This window comes from Bubalus kerabau, chromosome 5, assembly GCF_029407905.1.
Source record: "Bubalus kerabau isolate K-KA32 ecotype Philippines breed swamp buffalo chromosome 5, PCC_UOA_SB_1v2, whole genome shotgun sequence".
Lineage (NCBI taxonomy): Eukaryota > Metazoa > Chordata > Mammalia > Artiodactyla > Bovidae > Bubalus > Bubalus kerabau.
The window spans coordinates 3,544,276-3,572,115 of NC_073628.1; the positions used below are offsets into that span (position 1 = coordinate 3,544,276).

The 27,840-nt window shown below is 58.7% G+C and overlaps 1 protein-coding gene across 7 annotated transcripts; it reads right to left on the reverse strand.

Annotated features, from left to right (window-relative positions):
* On the reverse strand, positions 1-27,840 carry CTTN (cortactin). 7 transcript variants are annotated; one of them, XM_055580560.1, is made up of 18 exons: positions 27,822-27,840; positions 23,225-23,321; positions 21,160-21,246; positions 20,952-21,025; positions 18,990-19,119; positions 16,511-16,621; positions 15,381-15,435; positions 14,461-14,571; positions 12,041-12,151; positions 11,381-11,491; positions 10,532-10,642; positions 8,425-8,480; positions 6,497-6,566; positions 5,724-5,872; positions 4,114-4,203; positions 2,538-2,679; positions 1,810-1,881; positions 1-1,032 (listed from the first exon to the last, which is right to left on the reverse strand). In XM_055580560.1, exons 3-18 carry the CDS (start codon positions 21,244-21,246, stop codon positions 896-898), a joined length of 1,617 nt encoding a protein of 538 aa, XP_055436535.1. In that variant the 5' UTR covers positions 23,225-23,321; positions 27,822-27,840; the 3' UTR covers positions 1-895. The 7 variants fall into 7 exon arrangements, with proteins under 7 accessions (XP_055436535.1, XP_055436534.1, XP_055436536.1 ...); XM_055580559.1 differs by lacking the exon at positions 27,822-27,840 and adding an exon at positions 27,212-27,325; XM_055580561.1 differs by lacking the exon at positions 27,822-27,840 and adding an exon at positions 27,031-27,147.

Below are 27,840 nucleotides of genomic sequence, written 5' to 3' on the forward strand. Positions count from 1 at the left end.
AAGTGGGTCAAAAAAAGTTTATTTTGAATATTTAATTTAAAAAAACCATACCTATGAGGTGTGCTACAGAAACTTAGATACAAGGATTGCATATAAAACCCAACCTAACCGTGGTAAAGCAAATGCACTTCAGGAAAGAAAACGTGTCTCTTGTGGTCACTGAGGTCCCAACACCCGAACAGTTCCACATGGTCACTCAGGAGGCTGCTGAGCAGGCCTCCCAGCCCCTCCCAGGGGACGGGCTCCCCACAGCAGCCCAGGAGAGCTCACGCTTGTTCGCTTCACATTCTCAGGCACGTCAATCTGTTACATTTTGCTGTCGTTTAACATGCTATTTTGGCAGAAAGAGTACTGCTCCCTTGATGGGAAGCGTTTCTGCGGTTCCCCGGGGGAAGGGACCTGCCTTCCCGCAGCATCCAGGACGAGAGGAGAAACGCGGGGCTTTGCAAAACCTAGCAACCACCGCAGGACTTTACAGCAAGAGCAGCGCCTCCACAAGACCAGAACGCTCCAGTGCTTTCTAGAGCTTTCCTGCAATGCTAACTTCCCATCAGGCCCTTCCCTCTTTCTCCAAACCCCCCAGGACGAGGCCCCCACCACAAGGGGTGGTCCTGCCTCCCGACAGCGAGGCACGGACAACCCGCACTCGGGACTGAAGGTCACCGAAGTGGCTCCACGCCACAGTCGATTTGGCAAAAAAAGAAAATACCTTAAATGCATAAAAACAATCAGCGGGTCCTCCAAGAAACATGATTACAATATATTAGCAAGTTCTGGGGCGTAAACATTTCCAAAAGCATCAGCAGAAGTATTAAATAGAAAAGCAGGAGTGCACATGCCCCTCCGCACCCTAAGAGGCGGCAGGCCTGGTGCGGCCGTGGCGGGGGCGAGGCACCTACTGCCGGAGCTCCACGTAGTTGGCGGGGAAGAGCCCGTACCTGCCCTTGCACAGCCCGCGCCACCAGCCGTCATCAATCATCTCGATGTTGGTGATGATGTCATCGGGGTCGAAGGAGATCTCATCGTCACCCGCTGCAGAGGAGGCCAGAGAGCAGTGCTCACCCTCAGTGTCTCTGGGTCAGCCAACCGCCAGGAGGAAGACCCGCCAGCAGCCTCTCGCGCTGGCAGCCTCACACGGAGGCTCTGCAGGGGTGCAGGGCGCTGGGGTGGAGGCTCGCGGGGGTGCAGGGTGCTGGGGTGGAGGCTCGCGGGGGTGGAGGGGTCCCGGCGCGCCCTGCTTAGGGAGGGCAGCTCTGCGCGCACGTGGCAGCCACAGAGACCCGGCCGAGCGCTTCACGCAAGGCCCTGAGCCGCGACCTCCCTGGGGCACAGTGGGCAACCGCCTGTCTGCCAACACAGGCTGGACACCTTATCCAGAAGATTTCACGTGCCATGGAACAACTAAACAACTAGGCCCCGACTACTGAAGCCCACAAGCTGCAGACTGAAGCCCGAGCGCCCTGGAGCCCACTCTCTGCAACAAGAGAAGCCACGACAATGAAAAGCCCTCACATCAGAATGAAAAGTAGCTCCCGCTCCCCAGAACTGGAGAAAGCCCACACAGCTAAAAGATTCAGCACACACAAAAAAACCCTAACCCAGACCAGATGGAATGGGACTGAGAAAGATACAGAATTCCCTGCGTTGTATCTGCAACTTTTCTATAACCTTGCAATTGTTTAAATATAAATTCTTCTTAAAAACTGTAAATAGCGTTCTGAGAGTCCTAACTCTTGAGAGAGGAGTTGCTGGAAGCCCCCAGTCCCGCACCCCCCCAGCCCTCCTTCTGGCCCACCAGCAGTTTCTCACCAGCCTGGTAGTCATAGAGGGCGATGGCAGTGATTCCAAGGTCGTTTTCATATTCATCATAGGCACCTTCCTCTAGAAGAGACCAGGGCCAAGTCAGAGAGAGAACCAGAGCTCCACGCTCACTCCCGGCAGACAGCCCTTCCCAAGGTCCGGGAGTCGCCAGTCGGGAGTCAGCGGCCCCAGGGCACCGAGAGCTGCCTGCCCCTCCTACCAACAAGAGGAGCCGCCCCAAGGAGCGAACCCACAGAGGGATCATCTGGGTTGAGACTGGGACAGTTGTTAGGGTATAATTTTTAAAATTTCAAATATTCAGCACTATTGTCAGGAAACGTCCGTGCCATGAACAAACGAACGGCGAGCCGTCATGCTTGGGGAGGTGAGCGCTCTGCCCTGGGCAGGTTCTCGTGCTGATTCCCATGTCACTCCCCGAGGGGGAATGGGCCCAGACATACAGAAGGGAACCCCACGCTCATCCACCCACTCCACCTTCAGGGTGCCAGGGATTTCCACCTTGTGACCTCCGGACACCGGGGCTTCCCCTTGGGAAAGACGACAGCAGGAGCCCGTCCTCCATGCCCACCCCCTCAGTGCCCCCCGCATGGGCAGGGGTCTCCCTGGAAGCCCCCGGGACTGGGGCCACAGCTGAGGTGGGGCAGCTCAGCCCGCGGGAAAGGGGAGGTTTGCAGAGGAAAAGCAGCGGAGGAGGCGTGATGCAGGAGGCCCCACACCTGCTCGATAGTGGCCCGGCGCCTCCGTGCTTTCATAGACGCCCTCCGAGACATAGGCCTCCGGGTACTCCGTGGTCTCCACGCTGTAGCCCTGCTCAGGCTCTCTGCTGGGGCTCGGCTCAGCCCGGAACGCGGCTGCGTCCTGGGGAGTCAAGGGCAAGTTCCCGTGGCCCCACCGCCCAGAGCCACGCGGAAACCTGGCAGCCCTGGCTGACACGGGACAGACACGGGGGGAGGCGGGTCACCCGCCGACGTCCTACGAGCACCTGCATCCTGACGGGGCCCCTCCCCAGGATCCCCTCTCACCCCGACCCCGAGTCCCACCATCACTAAGGACTTGCCAGCCACGAGAGACGCGCGTTCCTGGGGCAGGTCTGGCCTGCTCCCCTTCGGGCCCAGACCACCAAGGCACCCCAAACCCCCAGAGCCCCCAGCCCTATGAGGCTCTGACAACAGCTCCAGGGCGGCACCCCAGCCCTCCAGCTGGAGCAGACGAGCCCGCGCATGGCAGGTGCCATCCCCACCAACACTGCGGAGGTGAGGCATGGGCGTGACCGCCAAGCCCGCACGAGAGCAAGGGGCGCTCTGCTGACAGCCCCAAGCCGACCGCCAGCCCGGCCAGGGTGCGCCTGGGGCACCCGCACAGGTCAGAGCGGCGAGGTGCCCACATGCAGCAGCTCTAGGAAGGGCCAGAAGTCAGGCCCCAGTCTTCCAGAGGGTGGCAAGGGTGCGGGCAGGCGGGCAGGAGGGCTGTACCTTGGCCAGACGCAGGAGCCCCTCGAGAGCTGAGCACAGCAGCGACAGGCTCCTGCTGGCAGCGCCCCCTGGAGGCGGGGGCACAGACCGGAGGGAAGGAGCTGCTGCGCTGGGGGCCCACCCTGAGCAGGTCAGTGGGGCGGGGGCGGCCTCCCCCACCAGCGCCCCCCACCCATCGGGTGATTCAGGCAGGCTGGCCCGGCTGTGGGGCATGCGGGGCGGGGGGGGCTTACACAGGGCCCCTTTCCATGGCATCAGTTATAAAACCCCACCCGCAAGGCCAGCCCCGCCCACAGCTCTCCCAACCCCTGACCCCTCCGAGTGAAACTAGTGTGTGCACCTGGGGCTCAGCAAGTCACCCTGAGAGGTGACATCTGAGGTGCTGCGGGAAGACGGGCGAGTGGACAGGACCCTGGGGCAGAGAGGGGACTCAAGCTTGGGGGTGTGGGTGTGCATGTGGGGGCCGAGCTGCTCTGGGAGAGGGGCCACAGGGGCCTTTGGCGGCAGGGTAGGGAGGTCGCTCAGTGACCAGGGATCAAAGGAGCAGGTCTTAGGAACCAAGGACTCTGGAGAAAGGGCCAGGGAGAGGGGAGCTGAGGAGTGGTGGCAGAGAGAGGGAGGGAAAGGGCAGACTTCCGGCTCCCGGTATCAGGAGACGCAGCGGGGCGGGGAAGGCAAGGGGTGCGAACCCCGCACATAGGAGGCCTGCTCTCTGGGTCGCCGACAAGCACAGGCAGAGACCCCATCCACAGGGCGCTGGGCTGGGAAGGGCGTCTCCAGGAGTCAGAGAGTCACTGGCAAACCCAATGACAACACCAACCTCATAGACGGGGCTCGATGGTGGTCTCTCCTGAGCCGGCTGGGGTGTGGGGGACGCGGGCGGAGTGGGCTTCTGGGCCCGGGCCTGCTCCTGAAACGCAGAGACACACAGTCAGCTCGTTCTCAGGCTGCCGGAGGAAGAAGCAAAGCTGCTTTGAAGCTAAAGTCGTCTGCACTAGCAGGACGGTCACAAGTCCCCCAGGTGCTAGAAACCCCGCGAAGAACACCCCCAGGCAGCGAGTGTCCTTGAAGGGCTGGAGACAGAGACATTCCTTCCCAGGGGCACGCTCGCTCGCAAGACCTGGCGGTCAGGCATCCACGGCCCCTGCCCAGCGATGCATGTGGTCCGTGTCCTGCCTCTGGAGTGCCGCTCACGGCCCAGAGGGCTCTGGAGCAACACTGTGCCGAGGGGGCTCACACAGGGAGGCGGTGGGACAGGGCTGGATGCAGCGAGGGACAACACGGCAGCAGGGACAGCAAGAGACTCTCAAAAGCAAAATCGAGGGACAACCGCCACCAGAAACCTCTCTTCTCAAGTCTTCCAACTCTTCCGCATCTTTCAGATCAGATTGCAGGGATTACACTCCCGAGTCATAAGAAGACGAAGGTGTTACATAAAAAGGAAACCAAACCACCAGAAAAATGCCTCAGCGTGTGGACCTACAACCAAGAAAAACTTACAAACGCCTAGCTAAAAACCTGAAGGAGAGAGAGCTTTGAGGTTCCTGGCAGTTAAGAACGATACAAGGTAATTATGAGTTTGCAGTTATCCGACTTCATCACATGTGACAAAGCGTGTGTCAGGGCGTCTGGAATCCCCGCCCAGCACTCCCTGCCACTGCGCAGTGCCTGCCTCCGCCCCCACCCTCCCCTGATGGGGTCTTCAGAGCCCCAACCACCCATGTCTGTGGGTCTAAATAAAGCCTTACGACCCATAAGACGCCACAAGCGTTACCGCAGATTCTGCCCTTCCTCACCACCCGGGTCTAGGGCTTCCACACCCGCTTCCCGGGCGAGGGCATGGCTGTGGCTCCCTGAGCTGATCTGCCTCCAGCCGCCCGGCTAGGGGGTGACAGACTGGCACAGAGCCATTGGACATCAGTCCACTCAGAAGGGTTTTAGGAGAAGGGCCGCCCCGTCCTTCTCACCTCTCACAGCTCCCATCTCTACTTTCCCTCGTGCAAAAAGTCTACAAAGAATCACAGAGCAACCTGCAGAGCCGGGCTCCAGAAGCAACAGAGACAAGAGCCCGCAGACTTGCTCCTTCACGGGGACTCCTCCTGTATCCCGCAGCTTCCACCCAAGGAGGTGGCGGGCTCCCCAGGGGCATGGGTGGGGACAGAGTGCCAGGGAGACGTGTGGACACGGACTCAGCCGAGGGCGTGCGGGCTGCCCGCCGCACAGGGGAGGACAGGCGGGCAGTCACCCTGGGCTGGGTCAGCAGGGCTGTCGGGCAGGTCAGCTGTCCCACGTCTGGGGACAAGAACCTGGGCCATCTGTGCGGCTGAAACCGTCAGTGCGAGAAGGCGCTGTGCCTACAATAACCCCACGGACTGGAGACGGGCGAGCAGGGCCCGGGGCTCCCGGCCCCCCCGCGCCGCCCACACTCACATCCAGCTGCCGCCGCGCCGCCTCCTGCTCCTGCCGCTCCTGGGCCATCCTCTGCGCCCGCTCCGCCTCGGCCTTCCGCCGGTCCTCCTGTTCTTTCTCCTTCGCCAGGTTTTCAAAGTTCGCTCTGATGTTACTTGTTTTGCTGTTCACTACAGAGAAAGGAGAGACTTACCCAGAGTACCGCCGGCCATCGCCCCCACACCGGGCTGGCCCGGGGGCCCTTCCCCGGGACCCAGGCACCGACTGGCTGAGCAGGGACGAACCCCCTGGGCTGCCAGCCCAGCCTCCGCCAGGAACGAGCCTTCGCTGCTGTGTCTGCCGCACGTGCAGTGGGAACATGGGCACAGAGCCCTGCAACGGGAACATTTTCATGCTCCAAACATCACTACGCCCTTTACCACCAGACACGAGGAAGATACGCCCCTAGGGAGGCCCTCGATCAAACAGTCAGAAGCACTGACTCTGAGCTCCACCCCCATGATGTTTCCTGTGACGAAACAGGACGGCCGGGCACCCCTCAAGGACCCCGGCAGACGGGTGAGACACCTGCACCTGGGCGAGACGCAGGCCGATCTGACACTCCCTGGGGCGTGGTTTTCCCTGAATTTTGATTACAATGGGTAATCACCTGCTGTGCCCCAACCCACGGACGACCAGGTTCTCCGTCCACGCTCCGCCGGCTCCTGTCAACCCTCCTCCCGCCCCAGCACCACCCTGCAACATCACTGCACAAAACTTCTCCTGGGAAAGCCCTCAGGGCTGCCAGGACTCACCTGCTTCAACAGGGACAGTCTTCTGGTAAGACGAGGACACCGCGGCAACGTCCTCAAAGGTGGAGGCGTTCTGCCAAGACACGAGCGGGGGTCAGGAGGGCCCAGGTCCCCTCCCCTGCGGCCGGCAGAGTTGCTGAACCTGCACAGGTGCTAAGCCGGCCCCAGATCCTCCCGGGGAACCAGCCCGGGTCTAGAGATCTCACCAGTCCACACACTAACAGAGACATAGAAAGTGCACCAACTCACCCCGGCTGGTGACCCCAGAATCAGCGTCAGAGAAGAGACACATGTGTGGGGGAGTCAGCAGGGCCAAGGGTTTATAACAGTGAAAATCGCAGGAGTGTAAAGTGGCGAACACATGTTATCCACGCTCATCCAGACCCGCAGGACGCACAGCCCAGAGGTGAGCCCCAACGCCGCCCCCGACCACGGGCGACCTGAGACGCAGGTTCAACACAGCTTCATGGCAAGGGGTGTGTGTGTTGGGGAGCACATGGGAAATCTCTGCACCTTCCTCTCGAATTCGAGAAAACTGTTCAAAACGGGCAGAAAAACTAACATCCCATCTTCACGACCATAAACCCAGCATGTCTTCCTGAGTGCTCACCACCGAGGAGACCCAGTGTTTACAAGGGAGTCCAGAGGCCTCTGCTGTGCGGGGAGAGAACACAGCCTCCCCCCGCCCCCAGGATGGTCTCGGTGGCGCCCCCCACCCTTGCCAAGCGCCCTCCCAGCCTCCTCTCCCGCCGTCATCCCACAGACACGGCCTCTGCCCGCACACTCTGTAGGCCCCCACCCCACCAGCACTGCCTGCCCTGCCTGGCAGCCCGCCCAGGCTGTCTCACCAGCCCTGCCTGCCCTCCCAGTTCCCCAGCCCAGCAGAAGCCCTGACAGCCACCTGGGAGGCCCTGCCCGCTCTGTCCCCCTCACCCCTTACACCCAGGGGCGTCAGCACCCACCTCCAGCCCCGGCTGGAAGCACGTGGTCAGACCACTGACGCCGCCTCCTATCTGGGGCCACGGCCTGGCAGGTTCCCCGAGACCCACTCTCTACCCTGCGGCCAGGGGGCTGCTGGCTGCACACCCCAGCCGTATCCCACACACTTGCAGTGCCCGGTGTCCAGGCCCTCAGCCCCCAGCCTCAGTGAGCGGCAGCTCTGCTTCCTCAGGACACCGCCTGCGGCCAGAGCCGCGTGCCCGGGGCCACACACGCTCAGGGGATGGGGCCCCAGGGGTCAGCCAGGAGTCTGGGGGAAGGGAACTCGGCGGGGACAGGCCCGCTCGTCCAGACTCCCACGGGCAGGGCAGCCGCAACCTCCAGCCACTGAGCCGACAGGTGCCTGGTGGGGGCGGCCCCGCACAGTTCGCAGGTCCGCCCCTCCGATGCCCTGGAGTTTAGACTAGACCCCCAACCATCTGACGTGCTGAGGGCTGGCTGACGGAGACCCTGAGACGGGTCAGGAGGGCGCCCCTGGGAGAGCCGAGAGCGGAGCCTGTGGTCACGCTGGCTCTGGGTGGACTGTCACAAGCCCTGCAGTGACAGAAACGTGGTGGAGCCGCCTTCTCCAAGACGCAGCCACCACCAGGCGGCCAGAGTAACCAAGGAGCTCCGCTCCCAGCGCGGCTCAAGCTCAGCACTTTCAGCACCAACAGCCACCTGGCCACGGGCCCCAGGCCCCGCTCTACAACACGACAGGGACCGTACCCACCCCACCGTGCAGCCTCGGAAGTCCAGGAGAGGACCCAGGGACACTGGAAGGGAAGCCCAGCGCTTGGGTCAGCTACCCCCACCGCCACGGGGATGACACACACCTGCCTGGGGGCTTTTCAAGATGTGCCAGGCATGCCCCCGGAGGCCAAAGACCACCACGGAACAGTGGCCGACCCCCAGCCCTCGGCAGGACACACCGAGCTAGGAGAACCACTCACCTTATCCATTCGGTCCTTCTGCACCCCGTACTTCCCGCCGAAGCCTTTGGAGTAGTCTGCAACGTGACGACATGGCACTCAGCCCCGGGCTGAGGACCAGCGGCCACCGACAGCAGGTGCATGCAGACGCGGACACCCCGGAAAGCGCACCCAGAGCAATGCAAGTGAGGACCCGGCACCCCGAGCCCTTGCCCGCGAGGCGAGTGTGCCTCCACCCGGGATCCCAGCGGCAAGCAGGGGAGGGCAAGGAAGCGGTGGGCATGCTCCGCGTGCTCCCGGGGCAAGGGTGCGGGCGCGGGCGGCAGGCAGGGCGCACCTCCCAGCACAGCCTCCACCCAGCCTCACCCGCTGCTGCCATCCTGCCCTATCCAGCTTTAAAGAGAGGCTCTGAGGCGCAGTTTCTCTCGTTCTTTTGAAAGAGAGAAAACTCCCATGGACGTCTATCAGCCCCACTTATGCCACAGCCACACAGGCCCACGAGACGGTCACAGCGCCGTGCAGCATCAACGCCACACACAGCCAAGGCCACGTCCATGTGGTGTGCGGGGTCAGCCCCAGGGGATTCGCTGCCTCCCTCCCTGAACACGGGCTGAGGGCCTCTCAGGACACAACACCCGGCCAACTGCGTGTCTGGGCCCTGAGGGAACTGCGCTGAGCATAAGCACATCTTCATCTGGACTCCCAGCACCACCCAGAACCCCTGTGATTCCGGCTTCCTGTACCTGAGCACACACCCAGACCCTCCTGTGATTCCGGTTTCCTGTGTGTGAGCACACACCCAGAACCCCTGTGATTCCGGCTTCCTGTACCTGAGCACACACCCAGACCCTCCTGTGATTCCAGCTTCCTGTGTGTGAGCACACACCCAGACCCTCCTGTGATTCTGGCTTCCTGTACGTGAACACACACCCAGACCCTCCTGTGATTCCAGCTTTCTGTGTGTGAGCACACACTCAGAACCTCCTGTGATTCCAGCTTCCTGTACGTGAACACACACCAAGACCCTCTGTGATTCCAGCTTCCTGAACCTGAGCACACACCCAGACCCTCCTGTGATTCTGGCTTCCTATATGTGAACACACACCCAGAACCCCTGTGATTCCAGCTTCCTGTGTGTGAACACACACTCAGACCCTCCTGTGATTCCTGCTTCTGTGTGTGAGCACACACCCAGACCCTCCTGTGATTCTAGCTTCCTAAACCTGAGCACACACCCAGACCCTCCTGTGATTCCAGCTTCCTGTGTGTGAGCACACACCCATAACCTCCTGTGATTCCGGCTTTCTGAACCTGAGCACACACCCAGACCCTCCTGTGATTCCAGCTTCCTGTGTGTGAGCACACACCCAGACCCTCCTGTGATTCCAGCTTCCTGTGTGTGAGCACACACCCATAACCTCCTGTGATTCCGGCTTCCGGTATGTGAGCACACACCCAGACCCTGTGATTCCAGCTTCCTGAACCTGAGCACACACCAAACCCTCCTGTGATTCCAGCTTCCTGAACCTGAGCACATACCCAGACCCTCCTGTGATTCCAGCTTCCTGAACCTGAGCACACACCCAGACCCTCCTGTGATTCCAGCTTCCTGTACGTGAACACACACCCAGAACCCCTGTGATTCTAGCTTCCTGTACCTACTGTCTGCTTCGTTGTGAAGGAGTTACATGCAGACAGGGTCATCGAAAAACAAAACTCCAAAGAACACCCCCACAACTAAGACCCCCAAACCATGTGGACACGCCTGCCCTGTGCCCCTCTGGTCCAAGGCCAGTAATCACACTCAACCGAACACATTTCTCCCAGCCTCAGAGGCAGGAAGGCGGCTTATTCCAGTCACAGCACCCGTGTCAACAGCGAGAGCTGCCGGGGGAGGCCGAGGGAGGCCAGGCACCTGCAGTTCACACTCCCTTTTACCAAGCACACACCCCAGAGGTTACAGGTGAGAAAAAAGTGAGTGGGGAAGAGAGTGCGCAGGGGGCCTGCTCCGCAGAGCAGTGTGGGAGAGCCCAGCCCTGCGGTGACAGCGGTGACCAGGGGCCGAGCCTGAGGTCTGTGCTAAGCGGGGGCGCGGCAAGGGCAGGCTGGGGCTGGGAAGCAACTGTGCCTTGCTGGGACCCGTGCTTGGCCAGTTTCTCCTTGTAATCAAACCCCACAGCACAGGAGTCCTGCCTCTCGGACTGAACACCAAATCTGCCTCCGAAACCAGTCTTATAATCTGAAAATCCACAGGTGACCATGGAGAAAACAACCAAGAGAGGAAACAAGTTTGGTTAAAATCGTAGAAGGTTTGCAGGAATCAAACACATTGCTTCAAGAAAACGAGAGCCCTGTTGAGTGAGGGAGCCACAGAGCCAGCTCCTGGCATCACCAATGGTCACAAGGGGCTCAAGAGGTGGAAGGACAAATGAAATCTGAACGGGTCAGCCACGGCCCGAAAGCAGGCTAGGACCTGTCTGTGAGCTGGCTGGGAAGAGCCATGCCAGGCTCCGAGCTTCATCCAAGGGTCCTGCCTGCACTGCAGACAAGAGCACATGTCTCTGCACACGTGAAAGAGACACGTCACACACGTGGCCCGTCCCCAGCCCTGCGGCAGCCCCGCTCTGGACCCGCCGCCTGGGGAGGGCGCGAGCCGGGCTCTGGCAGCCACTCTCCCAAGGGGCACAACCCGCCTCCTGGCTGGGAGCACAGAGCCACCCCTTCAGCCACCCATGCGGGCAGAAGCAGCCCCTGGGAAACTGCGGCGGCAGCCGGGGCTCCAGGGCACCGAGGCCTCACCGCAACCCCCCAGGGGATCACTACAGGCGGACGGGTCTTTTCAAAGCCGAGGGAGGCACAGGGACCCTCCCCGCCCCCCAGGGAAGACACGACACACTGCAACCCAAGGACCGCAAGGCCCAGCGCATAGGAGCCTGTGAACAAATCTGAGCTCCGGAAGGTCGCGGGGGGAATGCACCTTTCTGGGACTCGTGCAGCTGGGGCTTCTCCTGGTGGTCCCATCCGAGGGCACACTTGTCCTGTCTGTCCGTCTGTACACCGAACTTCCCCCCGAAGCCTTTCACGTAGTCTGCAGACAACACAAAAGGCCACAATCAAGGATTAACAGGCAGCCTGCCTAACAGGGAGAAAGCACGTTTTTCACAAAGTTAAACACGCACAACTTGCTCAACCCGTCCTTGCTCCTGTGTGTGAGCTTGCTCCAGACCTTTGGTAAAACTTCCAGTGACCTTTGTTAAAAGGCCCTCCCCGTACCATAGCCAGGAAGTACCCTCAGCTACAACCTGGGTCTCCTGGATAAACAGAGATGGGACCCCACGAAGGAAGACCCAAAGCGTGCTGTTCAACCAGCACTGCGGAGCCCGCGGGGTCTCTTCCACATGCAGACGGGCGACTGGGGGGCCGCTGCCGCCCTGCTCCAGTGTCAGAGCTACAGGACGGCCGAGGGCTGGGCTCCTACGCTAACAGCGCTGGTCTGGACGTGCTGTTTTCAAGTTCCATGTTTAACACAGCGTCTGCCCTCAGGCCTCCGGGTCGTGTTCTGGTTCTCCGCGCCTGTTCTGATTGTTACCCGCACACTAAGAGCTGCCGGCTGGGGAAGGAGCTAAGCTGAGGCCACCTTTCTGGGACTCGTGCTTCTCGGTTTTGCCTTGATACTCGAAGCCGACGGCACTCTTATCCACCTTGTCCTTGTCGATGCCGTACTTGCCACCGAAACCTCTTGAGTAATCTGCGGACAAGAAAAAGCGCTGTCCACACACCAGCCGTGGGAACAGCAAGCACGCTGGTAACCTCAGCATTCTGGATGGAAGGACTGCTATCATTCCACTCAAAAAAACAAACCAAGGGGGCTTCCCTGGTGGCTCAGCGGTAAAGAATGCGCCTGCCATTGCGGGAGACATGGGTTGGATTCCAGGTCCGGGGAGATTTCACACCCTGCAGAGCACCTAAGCCTGTGCACCGCAACTACCGAGGCTCTGCTCTAGAGTCCGGAAACCTCCAGCTACTGAGCCCACACGCCCTAGAGCCTGCGCTCTGCGACAAGAGAAGCCACGGCACGGACAGGCCCGTGCAATCCCAACTAGAGCAGCCCCCTGCTTGCCGCAACCAGAGAAAAGTCCTCACAGCAACGAAGACCCAGTGCAGCCAAAAATAAATAAATCAAATTAAACAACCACCACCACCAGGGGGGCCTCCCTGGGGGTCCAGAGGCTTGAGACTCCCGCTCCCAAAGCAGGCAGCCCAGATTCAATCCCTGGTCAGAGATCTAGACTCCAAAAGTTGCAATAAGGATCCTAAATACGGCAACTAAGATCCAGAGCAATCAAGTAAGTAAATAATTGAAAAAAAAAAAAATCTTTAAGGCTTACTCTAAGATTGCAAATGTGGAAAACACTTAAAAGTATTATTTATATGCACAGAAGAACCGAAAAAAGTAGCACATATAGCGAATGAGTAACTCTCTCCTTTAGTCCAAAAGACGGCATGAAGACTAAGTTGACGTGAAGCTTCTGAAATCAAGGGTAAGCAACAGGAGCAGTCTTTTAGAAGGTCACTCTAGGCAGGGACTTCCTTGGCAGTCCCGGCAAAACCAATGCAGGGGGCATGGGTTCAATCCCTGGTCTGGGAAGATCCCACCCACCGCAGGGCAGTTAAGCCCGTGCGGCATGACTACCGAGCCTGCGTGCTGCTGCGGCTGAAGCCTGAGCGCCGAGAGCCCGCGCTCTGCAACAGGAGCAGACACCACAATGAGAAGCCTGTGAACCGCAACCAAGAACAGCCCCTGTTCACCGCAACTAGAGAAAGCCCGCGCAGAGCAAGGAAGGGCAGCAAAAATTAAACGAACACTAAGTCACCCTGCTTCCTCAACTACAGCAGAGACGAGATGGGGCACCTCCAAAGAGACAGCACCAACGTGGAGCACCTTCTAGGAACTCAAGTTCCGCTCAAGGCTAAGTCACCATAAATACTAGATAGCTGTTTCACACACAGCAGGCTCCGTCACAGACCCGTGAGCGGGGACTCAACCCCACCCGAGCAGGCCCAGAGCTGCCAAGGACAGCTGCGCTGCTCCAGGTGCTTCGCCTCTGCTCCCCAGGTTCCTGGAGGCGTAGCTATTCTTCTGCAAGGGCATCTGGGGAGAGAGTCTGGCAGAACGAACAGGATCCAACAGCGGGTCCTGAAGAGCATGTGCACACAGGGCACAGGCGGACACGTGTGTTCCCGGCACAGGGAGGGGCGGCCAGTGCCAGGGCAGGCGGGCCCTTGGGCAGAAGGGAAGCGACGCCCTCAGGTCCAGCAGCCCTTCCCTTGAGAGACGCCCAGTCATGGGTGCTGCCAGTGGTGGCTTTCACTTTTGATTCTTAAAATTCTGGAGATTTACGAATCTCCAGAGCTCTCAGTTTCTATGTCGCCAGTGATTCAAAAACTCGAGTGCACAGGCCAAATAAAACACACCATGCAGAGAAGCAGCCAACCTCACCCTCTGCAGCAGGGTCGAGTCGATGTGTCCAACTCCACACACGCGCACCTCAGTGGGCAGAGCGCTATAACTGACCTCCAACGGGGGCACCACGCGAAGGGAGGGTCAGGCCGGCCGCCAAGGACAGCCTGGCAGCATCCAGCAAACTTTTAAGTTCGACATGCTTGACTCAGCGACTCCACCGCTAGAACTTATCTTTTAAATAACCACTCTCGTGCGTAAGACACAGGACAGGAATATTCACGGCAGTCAATTCTGAACATCCAAAACTGGAAATGAGCTCAACTCCACCTTCCAGAGAGGAACAGTTCAGGAACTACACAGTGTTCACACAGCGGAGGACTGAGCAGTCAGCGAAACGACGACAAACCCCCTACACCGACCAGGTAAGAACAGGGATGTCCAAACCCTTCAAGCTGAGACAGCTGTATAAATAAAACATAAAGCGGCTGGCACAGGGAGAGGGAGCTCCCTGGGCTTGTGTCAGTAAACGCACGAGCGAGGAGGGGCCGCGGGTGCCGACAGTCAGTGGGGTGCACGACGGCCCTCCCGCCCACCTCTCTGCGACCCGTGCTTCTCCGTCTCGCCCTGGTAGTCGAAGCCCACGGCGCTCTTGTCCACGCGGTCGGACTGCACGCCGTATTTGCCACCGAAACCACTCGAGTAGTCTGGGGAGACAGGGTGGCAGCAGGAAGAAGCGTGTCAGGGCAAAACGCCACTCCGCTTAAAGCAGCAGGAGTGAAGCGCAGCAGCAGTGCACCAGGAGACAAGGGCGCGCAAGAGGCAGCACGAGGAGCCGCCCGCCGTCAGACGGGGCGCGTCGTCTGGTGTCCCTGCAGTCTGGCCCCTTCCGACGATGGAGGGCAGAGGTGAGCCACGGGCACACTTTGGAAAGTAACCATTCAAATAAAGCTCAGCGTGTGAAGAAAGGGACATGGCCACGTGCGTCTTTCTAGAAAAGACCAGAGCCCGCCAACACCCTGGGCTGGGTGGACCATACGGACCTGCCCTTAGAGCGCGCCCAGGCCGGCTACTTCCCTGGTCATCGGATGCCCTGCAAGAGGTGTAAGCAAACAAGCTCACAAAAAACACCTCAAGCGCTTTGAGGAAGCGATGTGCTTTCATTTCAGAAAGGGCTTACGAGTGAGCACAAGCTCATGAAGACCAGCCAGCACCGTGTTCACGACAGCTCGCACACCGTGCAAACATCAGCAACGAAACGGCTCTGGTCACTATCCTAAGGGGAGAGTCTGCTTTGCCAACCAAGCTTAAGAGCGAACTGCCCGAGGCAACGCTGCTCAGAGGAGGGAGAGGGAGGCAATAAGGAGACACAAGACGCCGCTGCCTGACGGGGGCCCCGCCACACCACACCCCAGACACCTAAGGGGAGGGCAGTGTCCCGCCCCCTCCAGGTGAGGCCGCGAGGGACTCCTGCCCTTCAAAAGCAGGGGGGCTTTCTGCATCTGCCCCACCTCACCTTTCTGCGAGGCGTGTTTCTCGGTCTTCCCCTGGTACTCGAAGCCCACGGCAGACTGCAGTTACAGAAAAAGAGGAGATGCAGATTTCAATGTCTGGATCCATGACACATGACATTTTAAAAAACATGAAACAATGTTACTGGTACTTTTTTATTTTTTTATTTCCTAAGGAATGATGCTAAAGCTGAAACTCCAGTACTTTGGCCACCTCATGCGAAGAGTTGACTCACTGGAAAAGACTCTGATGCTGGGAGGGATTGGGGGCAGGAGGAGAAGGGGACGACAGAGGATGAGATGGCTGGATGGCATCACTGACTCGATGGACGTGAGTCTCAGTGAACTCCGGGAGTTGATGATGGACAGGGAGGCCTGGCGCGCTGCGGTTCATGGGGTCGCAAAGAGTCAGACACGACTGAGCGACTGAACTGAACTGCAGCTAATGCCCAAAGCACCAGTATTTTGAATTTGCACACCTTGAAACACTGAAGCCCAGGGGCCGCCCCAGACAATGAGCGAGGCAGCTCTCAATGCTACAACATAAAATGAGGGGGCTGCCGGCCCTGAGCCAGGGCCTCGGACCAGAGGAACAGCATCAGACACTCAGCACAGCCCTGGAAGCGCGTGTGAGGGGGACCCTCTGTCACTGTGACACAGGCAGGGACTGGGAGTCCCCACTGTCCCCTAGGACACACTGAAGGCCATCTCAGGGCCACTCGACGAGCAGGCACCAACATGGGGGTTTCTACAGCAACCAGGGGACAACCCTCTCGCCTCTCAAACAGCCAGTCATCTCAGAGCATCTGCGAAGGGGCGGGCGGGGCCTCAGGAGCCTGTGCTCGGGACCCCCCCCCCCCCCCCACCTTGCACCCCTACAGTCCGAGGCAACTCTGCGCCACTCCGAGCCACCGGCCTCAGGAGCCTGTGCTCGGGAACCCCCACCTTGCGTCCCCACAGTCCAAGGCACCTCTGTGCCACTCCGAGACGCTGGCCTTAGGAGCCTGTGCTCGGGACCCCCACCTTGCACCCCCACAGTCCGAGGCACCTCTGCGCCACTCCGAGACGCCCAGAGGACACCTGGAGCGAGCTCAGTCTACAAGGTGGGGCCGCCTGCCCACGCCGCCTCACTCACCTGGTCCACTCTGTCCACCTGGACGCCAAACTTGCCTCCAAACCCCCGGACGGAGTCAACCTGTGAGCAGTGCTTGGAGAGCTTTGACTGATACTCGTGGCCGACAGCTGACTGGAACAGGGGCACAAGTGAAGCATTAGTCGCCCTCAAGCACTGCCCCACTGGACCCGCCCCCCGCCGAGGCAGCCTGCACTTCTGCTCGGTGTGGGTGACACAAACAAAACCACCCAACCTGGAAGCTGGCCAGGGGAGGTGACTCCAGGGGCATCACCATGCCCTCAGTCAGGTGTTCCTGAACCCTCTGCACACCAGGCTCCGCAGAAGTCGCCCAAACCCCAGCCACAGGGGGCTTCCTGAGGTGCCTGGGCGTGAAGAACCAGGAGGCCAGGCCCCAACCAGCACCACAGAGCCAGCAGCCCTCCAGTGACTCCTGAGACCGCTTCCAGAAAGCTGCCGGCAGTGATCAGCCTCCTCAGGTGGAACACTGTCAAAGCACGTGACCCAGGAATCAGGGCTCAAACCGGAACACAGAGGGCATGCTTCAGGCACACCGCACGGTCAGCGCCACTGCCTGCCACACAGCCCGCCCGCCCAGGTGTGCGGTGGGGCCTGCTGCCGGCTCAGCACCCCCGGTCAGGGAAGCGGGTCTGGTGGCCTCTGAAGGCCACATGCTGACCGAGCAGTCCACCCCGAGCTTTCCACTGCGTCAGCAAGCTGGAGCCTGCGGCCCACATCCACACCGAGGTTCTCTGTAAATAAAGCTTTCTGGAACATACCACATTTGTTCATTTACAGAAAATCTATGCCTAGCTTTGTGTCAAGACAATACAGCTAGTTCGGGAGCCGCCCGAGACCCTGTGGTGGCCAAGAAACTACCGTCTTCACAGCCTGAAGCCTGAGCGGCCCCGTGCTGCCGCAGTCGCCCAGGCCCGGCCCTCAGAGGAGCTTCCAGGTGCCCCCGGCAGAATGGACAGCGGTCACGGGCCTTTGTGGACACCGAGGACACAGGACAGGTGACCTACACGTGACCCAGCGCCGGGCGAGGCGGCGGCTCGTCCGAGCCCAGCTCCTCCCCAGGGAGCCACCCCCACCTTGGCCCTCCTACAATCCAGCGAGGGGCCTGCCAGCGTACTACCAACTCCTCTCCTGCTTGTTTATCTGTAACTTCAGCGGCAGGGTTCAGGGTCCAATCCCCACGGGGTCGCCACCAGCGCTGGCAGCTAGCTCTGCAGGCAGCTTAGCGCACGCTCTTCCACAGCCAGGGAGCAAAGCAGGCTTTACTTTCCAGTCCGGAGCTGCTCCTTTCCCTCCCTCCCAGCGGGATCTGATGCCCACAGCTAACAGCTGATCCAGAGCCCCGCAGCCTCGGAAAACCTGCGGCAGAGACCACCCACCTGCAGCTTCAGGGGTCTCACCCAGAAAACATCAACAAGGTTACAGGGAGGCAGCAGCACGCGCAAAGGATCCCCCAGCGTGCCTCTTCGTCACTAAGAAGTCAGAACTGTTCCAAAAATACGGCCAGAGTGAAAGCTTAGCGATTCTCCCAACTTTCTAATCAAAACAGCTTTCTCCCCCAGGTTGGCCTTGGTCTTACACTGACGAGACCCTATTTCTAATCAAACAGTCAGCACCAGGCAGAGCACTGCAGGAAGCAGGGGCGACACTCTGGTCGTGGGGGGCGCCCCTCTCTCTAGCAGGTGCTGGCCCACGAGTGTGACCAGCCCTGTCATTCCGGGCTGAGTCTGATCCGGGCACAAGGGGGACGGGGTGGAATCACAGAGGAACCCGCCCCCAGCTGACTCCTCAGCACAGCGTTAAGGCAGACACCTCGAGCTGCCCAACCTGGGAGACGCGCGCCCGCGTCACTGCACGCGCAGCACGCCTGCCCCGTCTGCTGTCCTCTCTGCCGGGCGGACTCGGCCCCCAGCTGATCCAGCCCCTTCTCCGAATACCAGCAAAGGGTGCGGCTCTGTTCAGCTTCAGTCCCACCTCCTCAGACCTGCCTGTCCTCAGCCTGGTGGGCCAGGGTCTCCTCTGAAGGTCACCAAGTGTGGAAGGACAGCAGTCAGATGGCTGCTTCTAGCCTCGACGTGAAAGCAGGCGCTGAAGCTCGGCTCTGGGCTGCAGATGGGAGCCGCTAAGGCTGCAGCCTGAACCACAGGTGACGCCCAGGCGGCAGGCCAGCCGCCTGCAGGCCTCCGTTCTGGTCAGAGCTGGCCTCTGGGAGGGCCTTATCTCCAGCTCCAGGACTCCCAGCACACCATTCCCTCCCCAGCAACTCAGAAACTGAAGAGAGCTTCCAGAAACCGCAGCCCTTCTCAGCTAAGCTCAATTGAGAGAGGGTGACTTCTGGCAAATCTCATCCTCAACAAGTGGACTCCCAACTTTTCAATGGAGGGGGAGGGCTGAGTGACAACCCTACTGACCCTGGCGAGCTCAAACACGCCAGGACCCTGACACCACGTGGGCTGGCACTCACCTTGTCCATCCTGTCCTGCTCCACGCCAAACTTCCCTCCGTAGCCGTGCGAGGCTTTGGGTCCCGTTTCCAGCTCCTTCTCCTTGAGGGTCTGGTGTTCTTGAAACACATTCTCCCGCAGCTTGTGGATGCTTGGAGGGAAGAGATGAAAGACAAACAAATCAGTCAGACAGACTGCCAAGACATGCGTCTGGGCTTTCTGAGAGGACAGACAAGGACGTCATCTCTGCAATCTGTGAGGTTTTGTTCCCCAGTGGCTCCCCAGCCCGGCCTCCCTTGTGTTCACTTTACTGCACCTCCAGCTGCCCTCAACTTCAGCACTTCTCAGAGTCAGATACAGGTTAATGGGGGAAAAAAAGCAAGTCTGAGCACACACAGTGAGTCATCTCCAAGTCCCACAGAAGCTGGGCTACGACATGGACGGCATTTCACCAAGTGGAGGACAGCTCCTCGGGTTCACCAGACACCTGACCCGGGACAGCCAGCTCCGTAAACGTCACCAGAGGCAAACGGGAGACAAAGCCCACAGGCACACACCCGGACAACCCTAGGCCAGGAGCCCAGAGATGTGGAATATTCAGACGGCTTCTCGCTACGTGAAGCACCCCGGCTTTCCATTCAAAGGTGAAGTGAGAGGCTTTCAGAACTTAAAATGTAAAAGCCACTTTCACTTTAAGTGCTAGGAGCCGCGGGACAGATCACCAGATGCAGCCAGAACCAGGCAGGCCGGGCAGCTGTCACCCAGGGCTGCCGAGGGCCACCTCACACCACAGCCACATCTCCACATCCGGACGGCAATCCCAGACGTGCGGCTCAGAACACCACAACCAGGCCTGGCCACCTCCCGAGCCACTGACGAGCTGGGGAAGAAGACCAGCCCCCAAGCACCGTTGGAGGGACCTCAGGCACCGAAAGCAGTCCTGCCTTGGGTGTTCTCTGAATTCTAACCCACCCACAGGCTGCCTGACCAGAGAGAGTTCTCTTCTTCTCCAATCTGCCCTCCCCAACGTGTTCTGAAACCACGGGGGACAGCAGGGCTAAGAGGCCTAGATGACAAAACCAGGTCAGCAGCCAGCCTGACCCCAGAGCAGGGAACCCGAAGCAGCTCCCAGCACCAGCTCCTCCAACCGGTCCCAGGCCCTTCTCCGAAGAGCTGCGAGGTGGTGGGCTCAGCGAGCCAGGGAGGGAGGAACACTTGTGTCTAAAATGCCCACACTGCAGACTTCACCCACTTTTCTGGATGAACGGCTGAACCCTTCTCAGCCAAGAGGAGCTTCATTTCACTGCAGAGATCTTAGAGCCAAGACCAGCGCTCTGTGAACGACCCAAGCGGTCACAACCAGGGCAGGGGAGCACACATCTGCACTGAGGCCCGCGCAGCCGGAAATAAAAGTCTGAGCACATTCTCAAAGGCCCTTTTAGCTACACCTCCCAACAAGAAAACAAGCTGCCCCGGAGGTGGCGAGTTAAGACTGGCCAAGTCAGGGACAATCCCTGCTTCTTGCAGTTCTCCTATCTCGACCTTCACGAGAACAAGAAGTTCAGGACTCAGCTCAGGGTATCCAACTGACAACAACAGAATAACACTGCAACAAAATAATACAAATTAAGGAGGAGTGTTTCTGATCTAGTCTTCAAAGACAGCCCATGCTTTAGAAACCTCCCATCTGCAGAGAGAACAACTTAGGTAACTATGTTCCCGGATGAAAATCACAAGCTTAAAAACCAGACTGGAGAATTAAAAGTAGAGCAGACACCGGCAATGAGAATTTTAAACCACTGAGCGCGTCTGTGCAGATGCACACACGCATACACGTCAGGCCTCATTCTCACCTCCTGTGTGCGCTACAAGGGACCAAACAACGCAGAGGCAGGGCCTCAGGCTAACCGGCGGGGAGCGGGCCCCCTCACCCCTCACGGTTCACAATGTCTCTGTCGCACAAAGGTCGAGAACGTCTCTTACTTGATGTGCTCCTGGTGCCCGGATCCTTGCACGGTTTTGGCCCCCCATCTCTGCTCTTTCTCACTTACATCATTCTGAAAAGGAAAATAAAGAACGAGTACACCCCCACACCCTGGACTGTGAAACAGCCCCCACCCCTCACCAAACCAAAAACCTGGGAGGACCCACTTCAGGAGACAGGAGGGGTGGGCAGACTGGCGGCTCCTACCACAAAATCGGGGTCGGTCTCCCAGTCGTCGGCTCCCCCATCGTCCGGGGTGATGGACACGGTGTGGCCGGCTGAGGCTTTCCACATCTGGAAGAGCAGCGCTGAGGGTCACGGCCGCTGGCAGAGCCCTGCCCAGGGGCCCACAGATGCTCTGCCCGGGACCCCACAGGGAGGGGGGGCAGCTACGTGCTCAAGAGGGCCACTCGTGGGACTTCCCTGGGGGTCCGGCAGCTAAGACCCCCAGCTCCCCATGCCAGGGGCCCAGGTTCAATCCCCGGTCAGGGAACTAGATTCCTGCAGGCCATGACCAAGACCTGGCGCAGCCGAATAGACTTTTTTTTTCTTTTTTTAAAAAAAAAAGGTCACTCATAATCCCCGTGCCTGAGTGACACCGGAAGGATCAAAAGAAACCTAACACGGGAGCTCTAACACTGCAGCCAAAGGGCAGAAGCACGGGAGAGAGATTCCGGGCTTCAACTCAAGGGAGGAAACTGGGAAATAAACAAAGCCACGTGTGCTACTTCACTCAATGGGACCCTCCCGGCTAAGTCTCCCGACAACAGTGGGAAGACACTATCTCCAACCGTAAGGTCTGCTCTATTTTATCACAATTTTTATTTCAAAGCATCCATTTTGACTTAAAAATAATTACTGGAAACCTAACAATGATTTTCTTAACTTAGACTCTGACAAGTCATTCAATCAGTCAAGGGCTGCTTTGCCATCTGCTTGGGGAGACGCAGGGCACACAGAATGCCAACTTCTGTGTCGGGCAGCCCCGAGGCAGACCACCCTGCCTCCTCAGCAGGCCGAAACTCTAACTTATCGGCTCAGAGAAAAATGACCCAGCCTCACAGCCGAGCCACACTGCTCTCTTCCTAACTACAAAGGCAAAATCTAGTCTTTCAGGATTTCAAAAGAAAGTGATGAGAAAAATGGTTTTGTTCTCCCCAGAAGTCCCCATAAAACTGCTCCCAGGCCAGGAAGCAACTGAAGGCTTGTTTTCACGCAACCAGAAGCCCACACCCTGGTGTCTGAGCTGAGGACACTGCCCATCTCGCATGGTGGGGCCACACTCCCTGTGCTCTGTGTGGACTCAGACAGGACAAGAGCCTTTCACAGGCCTGAGAACCCCCAGCCGGGTCCACCTGCACCCCTGGCTCTGCGAGGTCACAAGTCCAAGGTGGTGGCAGGGGGATCAAGGGGCACAGCTCTCAGATTCCCAGACTGGAGTCCTGCCAAGTCACCTGGGCAGGGAACCATGAGCCACCAGGCAGGCAGGACCAACACAGTCCCCTGGACACTGTCCCACCGGGACCCTTGCTCCCCTCTAATTAGGTGAAGCAAGGCAGGGAGCGCCCTGACGCAAACTGCTTTGAACACAGTCTTCGAGAGCCAACAGACCAGGCTCAGCTGCAGCAGGAACCACCAGCGTGCCCATTCACAGATGGAGACACAGCTGCCTGAAAGCCAAACGCTCTGCCAGAAGTCTCTGCCTCCCCGAGTGAAGACTGCCCATGGCACCACACTGGCCTGAGAAGGGGCCGCCCACCCACAGGACTCCAGTTGCCTATGGTCTCCTCAGCCAGTGAGGGGACGGCCAGTCATGCAGAAGGACAGGGTCTCCAACGAGACTCACTCCCCACCCAAGGCCAAGGTGAAAGCCACGTCCTGGCCTATGGCTTCTCCACACTGGCGGCGCAGAAGTCGCAGGGCCCACTCTCCACCTGTCTCTCTGGAAGCCAGCCTCACTCATGGGCAGGTGAGTACTGGCCGGCTCGCACCAGCATCATGGCTATGGGCTCCCCAACCCCATGGAAGAGGAAGAAGGGGCCAGGGGGCTGCCAGGGGTCCTCCACTCCAGGGTCGTGTGGAATCCCCTCCGCTTTCTATACCACAGGCAACACCAAAATTGACTTTATTTTTCAAATAAGAAAATTTCCTCCCAGAAAATTATCGTCCCTATCTCTGCACACGTAGGGAGAGAACACCCCTCGCTCTCCTTGTCAAAGGGGTTTCCCTGACTGCGCAGTGGAGCACATGAGCACGCTCATGGTGCACAAACCTTTCTTCTCCACGTGCAGACGCGAGACGCTCACAAAACTCTGCTGAAAACGCAGTAATCCAACGAGGAATTCCCAGGCATTGGGGAGAGCTTCTGTCTGTAAAAATGTTAAGAGTAAAAAGCTCAGAAGGATATGTGCTGACAGGCACCCTGGGCAAATCTCTGTGTGCTGAGGTCCTTTTAGAATAGCTCTGAAATCCTCCCCAACACAACAAGGTTTTATAAAGAAATGTGAGAAGAGGGTGGGAAGATTTCCATTTCCCTAACTGAAGAGTTCAGCTGACTTGCAGCCACAGTGAGAGACCACAGGAAATAAAAAAGTTCTGAACTATTTACAACTGTACGAAGTTTCTTCTTAACGCAGACAGAAATCATTGCCTCAACTGCTAGCGTACATTTTTGTTTGCTAAAATCCTGAGAGCTTTCCATTTCTGGTTCATCCTAATTGTGCAATAACATTCTATTACTCTGGGTGGGTGGGTGGGTGTGTGTGTGTGTGTGTGTGGGTGTGAGTGTGTGTATAGGGCTTCCCCAGTAGCTCAGACAGTAAAGAAGCTGCCTGCAATGCGGGAGACCTAGGTTCGAGCCCTGGATGGGGAAGATTCCCCAGCAAAAGGAATGGCAACCCACTCTAATATTCTTGCAGACAGAATTCCTGGACAGATTAGCCTCATGGGCTACAGTCCATGGGGTCACAGAGTCGGACGTGACTGAGTGACTAGCACTCTCACACTTTCATATATATATGTACACATGAGAAGCACTCCCCAGGGGATGGTGACATGGCAGGGCTAGAACTCAGAGCAGTGACAGCTATCAGAACGTGAAGAACGGTGACTCGGGGAGCAAAGGAGAAGCAAGCTGCGTCTCTAACAAACGGGTAGGGTTACTTCATAAGACCAAGACTCCAATTCTGCAACCCACCAGCTCAGCAGCTCTTCCCTCAGACCACAGGACAGCCCTGACTAGACATAGCACTGCTAGACACGACAGATGACTGGAATCCCCTTGTTCCCCAGAACAGACCAGCCACAGGCACACACTGTCTGTGCTGACGTGTGGCCTGGCATGCATTAGCAATCAGAGAGAAGATGCTCTGCTGGCCTTCCTCAATTCTGCCTTTAGAAATCCTAAATTGTGTAGGTTGCTTAGTACATTCTGGGTACCGCAGTTATCATCCAGCATCTATGAAAATCTTCCCAAGAGTAGGCTGAAATCTATAATAATCTATTCCCTCTCAATATTTTTAATTTAAAAAAAATCATGAAAATAACTCTGAAAAACTGAAGGCCTATTTTTTTTTTTTTTTTTGATCCAAAGATAATGCCTCTGGACCCCTACCTACCTCATACCACACACAATAATTAACTGGGGGAAAAAATGGATCAAAAAACCTAAGTGTCTGAACTAAAACTATTGAATTCTTAGAAAAAAACAAGCATAGATTCTCATTACCTTGAATTTGACAACAGACTTTGGATGTGACACAAAAGCACAAGCGAAAACAGAAAAAAGTAAATCGGGACAAAAATTTTACACTTTTTGCTTCAAAAGACACCCATCAAAGTGAACACAATTTACAGAATGAGAGACACTGTTTCCAAATCACCTATCCAGAATACATAAAGAACTCTAACAAGTCAATAATAAACAGGACAATTAACCACATTTTTAAATGGTGAAAGGATCCGAACAGACATTTCTCCAAAGACATACAAATGGATGATACGCTCCTGAAAAGACAGTATCACTAACCATCAAGGGAATGCGTATCAAAGCTGACCTGAGATGCCATTCCACACATTCTAAGGTGGCTACCAAAAAACAAACAAGTTTGGGGAGGGTGTGCAGAAATCAGAAGGCTCTTATGCTGCTGGTGGAAACCTAAGATGAAACAATCTGGCAGTTCTTCAAAAGGTTAAACACAGAGGTGCCATATATCCCAGCAACTCCACTCCTAGGTATACAGAAAACGTATTCACAGAGCATCACTCCTAACAGCCCAAAGTGAAAATAACCCAATATCCTTGTGACACGAGGCATGATAGGCACGCGGCAGGTGGTCTATCCGTTCAGTGGAATGTTACTAATGTCTGACGATAGAAGGAGTGAAGTACTGACACCCCCTACAACATCAACGACTGAAAAATCTTACACTAAGTGAAAGAAGCCGGACACAGAAGACCATGTATTATACAGGCCCATTTCTGTGAGTGGCCAGATCTGCTAAGTCTACAGAGAGAAAAAGGAGACTAGCAGCTGCCTAGTGTTGGGGGTGAGGGAACCCGATAAGGTTTCTCTGAGGAGATGATACCACGCTGAGTTAGCCATCTATTCGCCCACCCTCTCCATTGTAGCAGAGAAAACAGGTCTCACAAGGCCCACTCTCCACACCACCATTACTCAGAGGACTCCCCTCTCCCCTGCCTCCTGCACAGTGAAGACAAGACCCCTGATGGACAAGGGCCCAGGACGGGCGCACTGCAACACAGGGCAGACCCCTGGGCTCCCAACTGTCTCTCTCAACCGTGCGCTTACCCAGCCCCTGCTGCACTGTACCGACCAAAGATCTGAATCACCAATGACTCCCAAGTTAAGTTTTTTACAGATCTGTCTCTCAAATGCTTCAAATAAAAGGTCCTGGGGCACACTGCAGTTACGAGGGGGTGTGGAGCAGAGCATAAAGGACAACCCCGCACACCCCTCCTCGCTCCTCTTTCGGTCTGGGAACACTTTCCACCCCGAGAGGCGCGGGCCAGCCTCTGGCACCAGCGCGGTGACTCACCCGCCGTCAGGCCCTGCCCAGCGCCGGCCAGAGGGGCGGCGGGGCAATCACGCGGTCGGCCCCAGCGGGTTAAGCCCCCACGGAGCTCCGGAGGCCAGGTCACAGCGGAGCCCAGAGGGGCGCTCGCCCGGGACGCCTCGAAGCTCCGTCCAGCGGGAAGTGGGTTCCGCACCCCCGCTCCCCCGGGCCCGACGCGGCCGGAATCCACGGGAAGGAGGCCCTGTCCCCTTCGCCCCAGACCCTCTGCAGGAGCACCCAGCTTGCACGAGAGTGACTCCCTTCCAGGTGACTTCCAGCTCGCACCCAGAGGAGGGGCTGTTCCCAATCCAGAGCCGCTCAACTCTGCTGCCGCGCCGGTCGCTGCATTTCCACTGACCTGATTGCAACATCTCCCCGTAGGTGTGGGCCGGGGAGCTGGGAGCGAGCGGCCCGCCCTGCCCTTGGGAGACCCCGGCCCCTCCCCCTCGGCCCTCCGCCCCCTGACCTCTCCCGAGTCCGGGACCCCCGCTTCCGGTAGGGCTCCTCTCTGTCCCTAGACCCTTTCGGCTCTCCGCCCCGTCCCCCTAACCCTCCAGGTCCTGGGACCCCCTCCCCGGCGGTCCCCGCTCTTCCCAGAACCCTCTGGGCCCTTGTCCCCCTTCCCTTAAACACTCGGGGCCCGGCCTCTCCCCTCCCCGGCCCCCTGCCCCTTCCGCCCGACCCCCAGGTCCTGCACCCGTCCTGTAGGGCCCCTCTCCTATCCTAGACGCCCCCCTCAACCTTCTGGCCCCTTCTTCCCAGAAGCCCGGAGATCCTCCCCTCAGGCCCCGGACTCTCCTCCCAAGCCCCCTCAGGACCGCGTGCCCTGACCCCTCAAGTCCTGACCCCTACCCCTTCCCCCAGCCCGCCCCTCTTTCTCCGACCTCATCCCCCTCCCCAGGACTTCCCTCGGGCCCGGCCCCTTCCCCTCAGCCCCCGGCCCCTTCCCCTCAGCCCCCGGCCCCTTCCCTCAGCCCCCGGCCCGCCCATCCCCTTCTCCGACCTCGGCCCCCAGTCCGGGAAAGCCTCGCCCGCGCTCCCCCCGCGCGCGAAACCGCGAGCGGAAATGCGGCGAGACCGCCGCGGCCGCCGCTTCCTTCCCGTTTCGGGACGTGGCTGCGCCTGGGGACCGCAGCTGGGGAACCAGCCCGCTCCCCCGCCCGGCGAAGGCCGAGCCCGCTCACCGCCGCCTGGGGTCGGTCCGGTCCGGCTCGGCACTGCCCAGCCTCCGCCGCGCCCGCAGCTCCCAGGCGCCCCGCTCCACTTCCGGTTCCGCGGACGGGGGCGGGGCCGCATCCGGGTCCCGGAGGTTCCGCCCCCGCCGGCACGCCCCCGCCGGCACGCCCCCGCCCCCGCCGGCACGCCCCGCCCCGCCGGGTCCGCGGATCCTGCGGCCTCCCTTGTCCACGTGGCGCCGGCAGTGCCCACCGCTGGCGCAGGCGCGATCTCCGCCCGGTGCCCGCCTGCGGAGCCTGCCTAAAAGTGAGATGACGCTAAAGGGTAAATTTACGGAGCGCCCAGTTTGTGAGGGCCAGATTGTGCTCACATGCACAGTCCTAGGTGGTCGTACTGGATTCATAGCACCGCCCTAGGTGACAAAGGGAAAACGAGCGGAAAAGGGGACAGTGCCAGGTACTCTGAGCACTGAGGACGCAGGAGGTAACTGTGACGGCCAGTCACCTGGGAGGAACAGGTGACTGTTCCTCCGTCCATGCGTCCATCCATTACCCATCCGTACATCATCCATCCGTCCATCTTCTCCTTCCATTTTCCGCCAATCATCCATCCACCCACCCGTCAATCTCTTCGTCCA

Bases quoted from the DNA above. Each gene is read 5' to 3' on its own strand.
- CTTN (XM_055580560.1), bottom strand. From the start codon at position 21,246: ATGTGGAAAGCCTCAGCCGGCCACACCGTGTCCATCACCCCGGACGAT. The intron at 4,204-5,723 runs GTGAGTGTGGGC...TCTGCGTTTCAG, and splicing joins CGGCGCGGCGGCAGCTGGAT to GAGCAGGCCCGGGCCCAGAA. The intron at 1,882-2,537 runs GTGTGGGGCCTC...GGTCTCTTCTAG, and splicing joins GCCGGGCCACTATCGAGCAG to AGGAAGGTGCCTATGATGAA.